This window comes from Branchiostoma lanceolatum, chromosome 18 (genome assembly GCF_035083965.1).
Source record: "Branchiostoma lanceolatum isolate klBraLanc5 chromosome 18, klBraLanc5.hap2, whole genome shotgun sequence".
NCBI lineage: Eukaryota > Metazoa > Chordata > Leptocardii > Amphioxiformes > Branchiostomatidae > Branchiostoma > Branchiostoma lanceolatum.
The window spans coordinates 12440805-12453312 of NC_089739.1; the positions used below are offsets into that span (position 1 = coordinate 12440805).

At 40.4% G+C, this 12508-nt stretch overlaps 1 protein-coding gene across 1 annotated transcript; it reads left to right on the forward strand.

Moving 5' to 3' along the window:
* The first annotated feature begins 782 nt into the window (after positions 1-782).
* LOC136423997 (F-box/WD repeat-containing protein 9-like) lies at positions 783-10845 on the forward strand. Its single transcript, XM_066412397.1, has 10 exons — positions 783-905; positions 2781-3356; positions 4280-4419; positions 4919-5041; positions 6195-6399; positions 7217-7365; positions 8156-8269; positions 8920-9021; positions 9759-9827; positions 10629-10845. Exons 2-10 carry the CDS (start codon positions 2855-2857, stop codon positions 10701-10703), a joined length of 1479 nt encoding a protein of 492 aa, XP_066268494.1. The 5' UTR covers positions 783-905; positions 2781-2854; the 3' UTR covers positions 10704-10845.
* Positions 10846-12508: the final 1663 nt, after the last annotated feature.

Here is a 12508-nt window from a genome sequence, read left to right on the forward strand (position 1 = left end):
AAATCTTTATTGTCTTAGAATTCCTAAAAATTTCCTTAGAATACATGAAAAAGGGAAAACAAATTCAAAATTCCCAAAAATGTTCCGTGTGTTCCAATTCATGTTGGCCAAAGAAACCACGTTCTATCTAAGGTTCCGCGCGTTCCATTTCCTGCTGGCCAAAGAACCTGCGTTCTATTCAGGTTACCTGAGGTCATGTTGCAGGGAGATTCTTCAATGATAACATTTTCTGACTGACCTGAAACCGACCCTCCTATCCTGTGTGGTTGAAATAAATAAATCAGGCAACAGTTGTACATATTCTTCAACATCTTCTGTTAAAAAAGGACAAATGTGAATTCTGAAATGCATTCTTAATAGTATAAGGGATCTATGCGTCAAACAGAAATTGTCTACCCTTATATGCGTCAGTTTGGATAAGCTATATGATAATAACGTTAATGACCCGCCTCTTTCTCGGTGTATATGGTGTCATAACGCCTGGCCATGTGCTATAACCACCTCATAAAACCAACGAGTGAGCGAAGCGAACGAGGTGGTTTTATGAGGTGGTTATAGCACATGGCCAGGCGTTATGACACCATATACACCTCGGGGCGGGTCATTAACCCTTAATTAATAGGCCTCTTATCAACATTTTCTATGGCATGTACACAAACGCGCGCACACACAAACACACACACACACACAGACGCACAAACAAACCAACATAAACATACTCGCAGAAAATACACCTCTACACATCTGCTTGGAGATGAGGCGCCAGATATTCACGGCTGCTGATGTCATCCAATGATGCAATCGAGCAGGTCAAAGGTTACATTACTCCAACTGAATTTGAATGTTGGGCGGTCTCCAGTTTCTCAGATCCTCTGTAAAAAAGCAGCTGTACGCTAAATTTTGCGGTAAGTCAGCTACTTATTGTGTTTTTCCTAGCCAGTATATTTAAAATGCACCGTTGTCAATAGAAGGGATATGCGTAATGATTAGATATGTTGGAAAAATAGCGAGATAATTATGGGGGGGGGGCGAAAGTTTACTTGCGAGCCAGTGTTTATAAACAAGTGCGCAAGTATGCATGAGGTTTTCCAGAACTTGTCGTCGTTTCTTGGTTTCAGAGACATTTTATAGACCATGAAAAAGGAGTTGGTAGCTAAGATATGTCATCGATGATATGCTAGTATGTAGGTTTATAAGTAGCCGTGGCGACTAACGAAGGGAGTTTTTGCTTGATATTACATATACTTTCCCTTCTTAAGAAGGGAAAGTATATGTAATATCAAGCAAAAACATATACTTTCCCTTCTTAAGAAGGGAAAGTATATGTAATATCAAGCAAAAACTCCCTTCGTTAGTCGCCACGGCTAGTTTATAAGATGAGCGGGGTCGATGTAAAAACCTCTAGCCTAGGGTGAGTCATAGCTATTCGGGGGTCTGACAGCTAGAGGATTTTAACCATGACCTCATATCTGAGGGTCTGCATGCCCTTTTTCGTGAAGCGTTACGAGCGATTTTAATTCATCGTTAATCGTTACCGGCCGCCCTGAATTTACCGTTAAGCGTTATCGGTATATTACTCGTGAAGCGTTACTGGTCGTTTTGATTCCTCGTTAAGCGTTATTTGTCATCCTGAATTCAACGTTAAGCGTTATTAAGTAATTCCTCGTTACGCAGGAAAACGCATTTCAGTGGGTCAAGATTTCAAAATTTTCTCCAGGAAGCACACGGCTCCTGCGAAAATATGTCGGTAGGGCGCCCCCCACAAAATTTCAAGCTGAAACACTTCTATTTTTCACTCTACTAGCAAAGTTTTCTCCTCAAAATTCAGGAAATTAAGCATTTCGCGGTTCAAGATTTTAAGATTTTCCCCGGGTGCATGCCGGGCCTCCGTCGAAAAATATTGTCAGGAGGGCGTCGACCCCCAAAACTCAAAGCTGAAACTCATCTGTATTTTTTCACAAACAGAGATATCATTACCAGTAATATTTGCCCATCGAAATGCAAGGAATAGCGTATCAGGGTGTCAAGAATTCTCCCAGGGAGCATGTCGCAGCTAGCTCCGGCGAGGTCTGGAGGGCGTGACGCCTCTCAAAAATCAACCTGAAACTCTTCTGTATTTTTTTTTTTTTTCAAATAGAGATGTCATAAAACTTACCTTACTCTTCAGCAAAATCCCCCCCTCAGAATGCAGGAAATAGCATTTCAGAGGGTCAAGATTTCAAAATTTTCGTCGCGCCTTCGGCGCTCGTCATCGTGATCATGAAATTTCCTGTCGCCGCCGAATTTAAAGGGTTCGGAGCAGGCGTGCGAGAATGGCATAGCGTAGTAGGTCTCTTGCCACAAGATAAGGACGACTAGTGGCAAAAAACCGTCGTCTTCAGGGGTATCTCATGTTCTAAAAATGCTGAATTTGGCGCCCTGAATTTACCGTTAAGCGTTATCGGCCGGCCTGAATTTACCGTTAAGCGTTATCAGCTGGCCTGAATTTACCGTTAAGCGTTGCCAGGACCCCCCCCATGCAGACCCTCATATCTTATTGTGTTACCAGGTGTTTGAAGAAAACAATAATCAACAACAACCATAGAATTTGTAAGTGTAAGCTATATAATGCAAATGCATTTTAACATTGTTATTTATAAGCAGTACTTTACGTCCCAGCTAAAATCTAGGAATTCCTTAACGCTGCTAGGGATTTGAATATAGAACCTTAATAGAGCCACCATTTAACTAATTTGCTTTTTTTTGCTGTTGTTTTTTCAATACACTTTCTGTTTTCACAGGATGATGACAGAGACATTTGCTTCCTAAAATACCAGATAAACTACAACCAACACAAACCCAAAACCTCGCAGTCATGGAGCCTAATCAGAGCACAGCAACACCGGAACCCCCCTCCCCAACAACTGCAACCTCCGACGACAACGGTTCGCCAGACTCTAGTCCGGAGGTGGATTTCGACCGCGACACAGCGGACCTAACCCTCCCGCTAACCCCATGTTGGGCAGTCAGCGATAGTCACAGTCCGCCCCCCTCCCCCTCTCGTCTAAACCAATCTCTCACCTCCCCACTTGAAGCCCTAGCTTTGAATAACACTGCGAGCTCTATCTCTTCCCTACATGGGTCGCTAAACGCGAGCCTTAGCCCTCCCCCCTCCCCGTGCGGACTACCCCTAACGTTAGAGAACCTCCCCCCAGAACTACTGCTGCACATCCTGTGGTATCTGGAGCCGAAGTTCATCGTGTGTACGCTCGGACGCGTCAGCAAGTTCTTCCACGCGTTGGTGTCGGAACCGATCACGTGGAAAATCCGGATGGGGAAGCGATGGCCGCGAGGACAGCAGTACCCACCGATGGAAGGTAGGACATGGTGTCAGAGATACACCGGACTAGCCTGGGTGCCATCCTATTTCTACCGACTCCGGGGGCTCCTACATTCGCTACCCTAATGTAGGAGCCCCGGTAGAAGTAGGATGGCACCCAGGCTAACACCAGACTGGATAGGATTAGGAGTAAAAAAGTCTGTACTAGTGGGGCTCGAAATCAAAGGTGTCCCAGTGGCCACAGACCACTAATTAATTTATGCAGGAACAGCTCAGAAATCACTTTGGGACATTTTTGAGACAATTGCAAAAAAAAATGTCAATATGTCAGCCCTTCAAGTGTTGAATCTTCGGTGTGCAGTGGATCATATGTTGTGTCCAGTAAGACAAAGTATCCAGGTAAGTTTATATGAATGTGTAGTGACACTTCAGAAGTTGTTGAACTTTTGAGCATTTGTGTTCGTTGAACCAGTTCACTGTAGCTGATCAGTCGACAAATTTGGGTTAGTCCATTACCAATTTTTGTGTTGGCAATTACAGTTCAACTTTGTTTGTTTATTGTTTATTTGCATATACATACAATTTTAAAAAGATAAACAGGGCAAATAGAAAACATGCAGGGGGGCCAGAAGCCTATAGGTGGCTTTTCATGGGCCTCCCCTAAACTAGACAATGGGAATTTTTACAAAATTATACATAATCAAAATTAAGCAAAATCAACGAAAGAACAAATTGAAATTGTACCATAAATCCCAATGAAACAAATGGAAAAGAAGAGGAATTACAAAATAAATTTAGTTGTAAACATAATAAGTAAGATTATATGATAAGTGTGATTACACTGTACATTATCAAATTACCATTTACAATTTATAAAGAAATAGATCAAAATTATACAAAAAAATAATCATAAGAATCATTATAACTTTGACTCAAAACATGTTCTTGTGTGTTCTGTAGTTCCAGATGACTTTAACTGGCAGCAGGCCTGTATGGAGAGGGAGGAGACGGACCGACTCTGGTCCGATCCGAAGGAGAACATTCACCACTTCACACTGGACAGACACTTCGCTACTGTAGACGCTGTGCATCTCATGCAGGTAAACTTCAAACATTGGACTTTTGTTCCAGCACAATATAGCCTTAGTGGGTAAAGAGTTAGTCAAAATCCTCCCACACTATAAGGTGTATAGGGTGGTGCCCATCTCCGTTTCATAGCCCTGGGTCACACTGTGGTACAATCACTGCAGCAGGGGGCTAAGTCCACTGGCAGTGGAGTGTGTTTAACCTCCATACTGTTTCATAAGTATGTACCATTTTTATAAAGTCTTTGATATGACTCAATGCGCCTCTTGTCTGGAGAGGTGTCCTACCCAGACACGAACTCGGGCACGAACTTGGGCCTTCTGGTTCCATTAATAATTTGAACCAGATGTATATAGCAATGGGTTGCTCATCCCAATGACAAAGACTGGAGCTCAGTCAAAAATTTGGGTAAATCCAAATTTTGTGTTGGAAATTGCAGTTCAAACTTGATCCAGAATGACTTTTATTAACTTTCAAGCTATATTGAGACTTGTGTGTAATGTATTCCTGCAGAATGGTACCATGTGCGTGTCCGGCTCCAGAGATAGAACTGCTAAGATCTGGGACCTGTCCAAGTTGACCCCGGGGGAGCCTATACCTAACGATGCCGTTGTCAAGTCACTGGAGCTACACAGGGTAAGTGGAGAGGAAAATTGGGTTAGGACTGTTGTAGAATGATAAAAAGGTAAAGGTACTGTAAGTCTTTTTATGTTCGCGAGCACTTAATTTCGCAAAACTTAGCAAGACAGGAGTTCGCGAGGTCTTTGAGTCCGCGAACGGGTGTTATCAATTTCTTCGGTAGCGCAAGGTAAAATTTTGATATTTTGAACCCTCTTAAACGCTTTTTTCCGCATTCTGAGAGGCAAAATTGTTGAGTAATGGTACATTTAATGCGGCCACATTTACGCCGAGGAGCGCTAGCGGAAGTTTCCCGTCACGCATATACGATTTATTTACATGTATTTAATTTTGTTTCCATGCCGAGAAAATTAAGTGAATATTGCCTTCAGAAGAGGCTTGGCTACAGTTTTATCGATATCATAACAAAGGCGGCGAAAAATTGCTTTAATTGTTCCAAAACACTTTATTTTGGGTAGCTTTTGCTACAACTTACAGCAGTCTCATAGCCTTTTCACTACATGTCTTTGGCAACTGTTATTGGAAGCGGAGCCCAACCCTCTCCTTTAACCACATTTAACATCCCCAACCAAAGTCAGGGACCAATTTTACACCTGAGTGGAGTGAAGAAAGTGACGTATTAAGATAAAATATAAACTGCATTTCCCAAGGGCACAACATCAGTGGCATGTCAGGGGATTCGAACCCAGGGCCTCTCAGAGTCTGGGTTTTGGGCCAAACACCCTAATCTTTACATCAACACAACAATTACAATAATAGAATCAGACAATTTTAAGCTGAATGTTTCTAGTCTATGATTACACATGCACAACAGTAATTGTTGTGGGGTCATGTGGCATAACAGCAGGGTTTTCAGCCCAGAACCCAGCGATCCTGGGTTCAAATCCCCTGACGCCACTGACCTTGTGCCTTTGGGAAAAAGCACTTTATACGACTTTCCTCACTCCACCCAAGTGTAAAAACAGGTATATTATGTGTGTGGGTCACGACACCAGCAATAGCTGCCTGTGTCCCACGTATAATGCACTGTTACAATAATTATTCTAACAAAATAAAAATGAAATGAAATGAAACGAGATAAAATAGAATAAAACAAAAAAATTAAATTGTTATTCTTGAACTTTCATTCTAATACTTTTGTCACATTTAGGGCTGGGTGTGGTGCCTGTCCTCATTGGACAACACCCTGTGTACAGGATCGTGGGATACCGCCATCAAACTGTGGGACCTGAACGCCAACTGTCAGCTCATCACGTCAATCAAGGAGCGCTCCGCCGTCTTGTGTACCCAGATCCTGCCGGACATTCTTGTGGCAGGAAGCTACGACAAGCGCATATCTATCTATGACGTCAGGGGTAGGTGTTATTGTTACAGTCAAACCAGTACAAGTGATCACCAAAATTCTGACCCATTTAAACGCTGTTTCCTGAATTTTGAGGGGCAAATTCTGCTTACAAAGAAAGCTAAGTTTAATGACATCTGTATAAAATTATGTGAAAAAATACAGACGGGTTTCAGCTTGAGTTTTGGGGTGCAACGCCCTCGAACCCTTCTGAAATATTTTTCGCCGGCAGCAACATTCTCGTTAGAGAAAATTTTGAAATATTGACCCCATGAAACGCTTTTCTCTGAATGTTGAGGGGCAAGTTTTGCGGATGATTGAACAAATGCAGAAGAGTTTCAGCTTGAGCTTTGGAGGCCACGCCGTCCCGACATATATGCCGGCGGCGCGACAATCCTAGGACGTTCCCGGAGTATGCTAATGTCGGAGAAAATTTTGATATCTTGACCAGCTGAAACACTATTTCCTGCATTTTGAGAGGCAAATTGTGCTCTATTATTTATCGTCTTTGATTTTAAAGTAAGAATTACAAAATGATGTACTAAGCAGGAGGACAATATGAAAACAAAGGGCTGAAAAAAAATCTGAGGGTACCAAAGTTTGACCTTTTTTCCCTGATTCTATTTTCAACGTTCATTACCAGTTCAGTGTTATATGTTTTAAAATCCAAGAAGGTCATTTTCTGTTTACTAAACTGCTCTGTTTTGTGTCTTCTCCAGTGGACTTCTACTTCCAGCCATCTGACAATCACTCAATTTTCTTATACTACCACGAAATTAGATCACAGAAACATAACTGAATTTACAGTAGATCTACTGTGTCTTTTTTAGCGGAATATCAGCCAATCACGACTCTCCGTCAGCACCAGAAGCCGGTCCTGTGCGTCGCGGCGGATGAAGACTACATCGTGAGCTGTAGCGAGGACAGAACCGTGAAGGTTTGGGACCGGCGGGCGTGTCAGATCTACAAGACCATACAGGTATGTATATACACTTGTAACGATTACTGTAAATGCATTTAAGTTTGTGTGGTTTTAATTTCGTGGTAGGGAGAAAATGGTTTTAAGTTTGCGATTGAGACAATAGTAGACAAGGGGGTAGGAGGGCTAAAAATTTCATGGAGGTTTTAAGTTCGCGGCAAAGAGCTTACCCTGAAAACTGCGAACATAAAACCACCGCAAATATTTCTGCATTTTGGCCAGTGGCTTTGATGACATCCTCTGGAAACACTGAAAAAAATGTGATTTTTTATGACCCTTGCTACATGTAGTTTGTTTAATTCTTTTGTAACAATCTTGAGGTGTCAAGATTTTGTTGTTGTAATTTACTAGATAGGGCTTTTCAACTGTTACAGTCCTTATTACTGGACATTTGTTATCTACCGTACTACTTCAAAAAGAGCATGGAATTTCCCTTTCACACTGAACATGTATCTAGAATCTTGTGTAGATTGTACTATAGGTTTATGTAACTAGCCAGTAGTCTTATATGATATTTGCCTTACAACTTACCAGTCACAAAATGTTGTGCAATAAACTTTGACTTGACTTTACTGTTCTATCAATCTATGTGTAGCATTTCTCATTGTCAAATGTTGTACTGACAATAGAAACTTTCTGAAAGTTAGAACTACATACAATATGAAACTCACAGAGGCAGAATCGAACCCAGGCTGCCAGGCTAAAAAATCTGGACCAGTTAGACTGGTCAGTAAGTGGTGCTTGAACCACACTGTTAAAAATAATTTTATGATATTATTGTTTCCCTTAGTTGGAGAAGTTCTGTATGTCCATGTGGTATGGACAGGGAATGCTTTTACTGGGGGACAGAAGAGGACAGGTTCATATGTACAGCACTGGGGATGGTGGCTTCGAAGAAATTGAAGTAAGTATTCAGTTCATAACACATCTGCCTCCAGCATTAGATTTTTTTCTGTCCGACTCATTATTTACGAAGCCATGTTGATAATTACTGTTGTTAAATCTGTCACTTAAAATTCTAAATTCAAGCTTGCAAAAACTTTCATCAATTTCATGTCATGAAGTTGAGATTTTTTGGATGTATAGGATCAAATTTCTGTTTGTCCCAACAATAAAATTTCCATCCCATAACTGAGTTGGGGGTGTCCCTGTGGTGTAGTGGTCTGCGCCTTTGTCTCTCACCACATCTGGTTCAAATTACTTGGATCAGAAGGACTCGGGTTCAAGCCCCGGGTAGGACATCTCTGGACAAGAGGCGCATTGAGTCATACCAAAGACTTTATAAAAATGGTACATACTTGTGAAACAGTATGGAAGTTAAACACACTTCACTGCCAGTGGACTAGCCCCCTGCTACAGTGATTGCACAACAGTGTGGCCCAGGGCTATGAAACGGAGATGGGCACCGCCCTATACATCAATAATGGTGTGGGAGGATTTTAACTTTTAACTTATTAAAATAACTTAACTGAGTTACGGGTCCTGGAGACAGCATTGGTTCATAAGAATGGATGCTTCCAATTCGCAATGTCTATTATAGTAGTACGGTAATAATTGTTTTACTTCCAGACCATAGAGGCCCATGGTAACAAAGTGACCGGTGTCCACTACACGCTAGGAGGGCTTTACACATGTTCAACTGACAAAACTATCAAGGTAGGTCTTCCAATAGGTTTAAACAAAAAGCTAGTCCCACTGATTTAGGAATTAAAGACAGTATTAGCTCAGAATTGTGGATTTGAGTCAGTCCAAAAGATAAAGTATTTCTCCAGAGGAGAATGCAATAGGCATATGAATTGTCGAAAAGTGATGAAATGTCACAAAATTTATTTGTCCACCAATGAGGTCTCATCAAAACGGGTCCATTAATGAGATTAAATGGGTCCACCAATAACTAGTTAGTAGATATCACCAAAGAGCTTGTATTCATTGCAACTACATCCTCCTTGTATTATGTTATTACTGCGACTACATCCTCCTTGGATGTAGTCGCAGAATATCTGCACCAATAAGGTACCACGAAACAACTCATCTGATGAGATATCGCTCATTTAGATGTACACATTTTGTAACTTTCATTACCGTTAGAAGTAAGAGGTTCCTGACATTAAGATATATAAGGTACCAAACTGCTGTTTTTAAAAGCCAGAAAAGCTTTAAGCCATCAAAATTACAACAGTTTGGCACCTAATATGTGGCATATCCTAATGTCAGGAACGTCTTACTTCAAGCGGTAATGGAAGTTACAAAATGTGTACATTTAAATGAGAACGAGTGATATGTCACCAATTAGACTATACCAATTAATGTGTTGTCATAAAAAATTATTTAGTACTAAAGGATGAAATGCCTTTAGCAGTGAAATTTCACTAGAACTGTATGATTTTCCTCAGATTCACGAACCTTGCAGCCAACCCACCGCTATCTGTACCCTGGCAGAGACCAAAGGAGAAGTGGCTGATGTAAGTTTGAAATTTAATTAGATATGAGAATACTGTTTTCCTTATTCTTTCTTTCTTAATTTATGTAGACTAAGTACGCATCAAGATACAAGTGAAAACAACAATAAAATCATAATACAAATGTGCAAGGGTGGTCAAAAGCTTACAAGCTTATATGTTGGCCATCCAGGTGACTATGATTTAATAGCATGAATGAAATCAACCAAATTTAGTAATGAATATCACATATTGAAAATATCAATTCAAAGCATGAAACTAAAAATAAGTGAAACTAAACATAGACATAAAGATTAACACAAATGTTAACAACTAATAATGCAAAATTTTGTTTTCTTTATGATTATGATATTTATATTGTAGATTAGTAATGTAGAAAAAGCTGCTTTAGACTCCAAAAATCTTGAGTTGTATATCATACAAACTAGCTTATACCAATGAGTAATATACTCAACTTTAACCATTGACCTAAGTTGAAATTAAGATATCTTATTTCTTACATGTGTTGTTATCTCCATGAAAAATGGAGATATAGTTTTGGGTGCATCTGTTTGTTTGTTTGTCTGTTTGTGTTTCCGCACTACTCTAGTCACCATAACTCAAGAGCCTCTTGATGGATTACAATGATATTTGGTATGTGGGCAGGTGTTGGGAAGCCGAAGATCAAGGTCGATTTTTGGCCCCCTGGTTTGTGACCTTGGTACTGCAGCAGAACTTCCGTTTTTCTATCTTTTGACCTGGACGTGCTATGGTCTTGTTTTAGGTTGATATCATTTGATGTGATTAAATTTCTTTTTTCTTCAGATCTGTGTCCAGGCGGGTGTGGTGGCCAGCGCACACTCGGACTTCTCAGTAGGGATATGGAGACCTGCCATGTAAACAACAACAACAACAACATCAGTTACAATTGATCCTTTTTTACCCGTTACAAATGCTTCTCATGTGACTATGGACAGTTGACTATAGCAGGTAACTCACTGGACTGCGAAAAATTGCGCTAAGAAATTGCACAACTTATTTTGAAATTTTTGAAATGGCTGCGCCTGGAATGTCACATTCTCAGTTTTGGCCCCTAATCAGGTGAAAGATTACAAAAACCATTATAAAGATACTCCAAAAATAATTACTCAAGCAACTGGATAAGATTTATCAAGCATTTCTGTTTTCATGTAATCTGAACAAAAATTGTGCTAAAAAAAATCTTATCCAGGTGCTTGAGTAATTATTTTGGGCGTCTCTTATTACCTGGATGTCTAACCTTCATCAACATTATTAAGATAATATTGGAAATCACAGTGTTGCCACATAATTAAAAAACAATGTCACAGTACAATGATTAAGATACACTAAAAAGAGATTTGTAGTGCTTTGCACCCACTCGTGCCATTTCGCCAATTGCAGGTTTTTAGAAAAAATTTTAAAATTCACTTTGCGAATGCCTTTGGCAATGTGGCACAATTTGGCAGAGTCCAGTGTGATACTGTAAGTGCAGAAATGTTCGTGGTAGTTTTATGTTTGCAGTTTTCGCAGTGAACTCTTAACTGCTAACTTAAATGTTTCTGACCTAGGGCGAAGAGATGCTGCTACAGTAAGAATTAGTTCAGTGCTTTGATGAATGACCTTGGCCTTGCACTGAGCGAGTTCGTTGAAAAAAAAAATTTTAAAAATAAAAACGCGAAAAGCCACTCTATTATGTTACTGTAGCGCTACTATTGTTTTAAACGCGAACTCAAAACCACCGCGAACACTCATTTTTTTCCATACCACAAAACTAAATCCCTGTGAACATTTCTGAATTTACAGTACCTGCTTTACCAAGGAGGTTATATAGACCTCCTTGGCTTAATCAAGCATTTCAGCATTTCTTCTTTCATGTAATCTGAAGGAACATTGTAAAAAATGGAAGCAAGTCCCTTTTAAATTTGTTCCGTTCAATTTGTGTGATTGTACCCAAGACATTATTCGATGGAGCATCAGAAGGACACCCTCCTTAAAGCAGGACTCCTATCGCTCGATTTGTTGTTGGCTCCCTCGTGTAGGGGCCCTGCTCTTCAGCGACGGTAGACACCGTTTTGGCACCGTCGCCACCAAAACAGCTTCAGCCAATCAGAGGATTTGCTAAACCTCATCTCAAGCAAAATCGCAAAGGATGCTAGGAAGCTATCAACCAATCAGGTTACGTCTCACATCGTTACTTTAGGTTCAGAACAAATTTACCGCCAATTAAGGATAGCTCATTAATCATTCATGAGCAACTGTCAGTAACGGCGCCAGAACTGTGTCTACCGTCGCTGAAGAGCAGGGCCCTTACGCGAGCGGGCCAACAACGAATCAAGCGACATGGGTCCTGCTTTTAGGAGGGTGCAGAAGGATGGCTACAGAGACAATCTGATAGGTACTGGTTTAGACTTTTATAAGAAAATCTTCCTCAGAATGGCAAGAGAGTGGGTTTACATTTTTTGTTGTGCCATTATTTTTTGTCAATTGCACTCATTCCAGTTCAAATGTCTACAAGAATTGGTATTCTGTAACTCATTTTGCCATGGCATACTTCTGATAAATAATTTTGATAGAATTGGGCTAATTTGTATATATTGATATGAATGTCTAGAAACTATTGTGTATAGTATGCTTAAAGGTATCATGTGTATATTAAGTATTTTGTGAGTGTTTTAATGTGACTT

Excerpts from the sequence above, each read along its gene's own strand:
- LOC136423997 (XM_066412397.1), top strand. The coding sequence starts at position 2,855 with ATGGAGCCTAATCAGAGCACAGCAACACCGGAACCCCCCTCCCCAACA. Across the intron at positions 8,270-8,919 it reads GTGGCTTCGAAGAAATTGAA|TTGTTTTACTTCCAGACCAT; the intron begins GTAAGTATTCAG and ends GTACGGTAATAA. Across the intron at positions 9,828-10,628 it reads CCAAAGGAGAAGTGGCTGAT|ATCTGTGTCCAGGCGGGTGT; the intron begins GTAAGTTTGAAA and ends TTTTTTCTTCAG.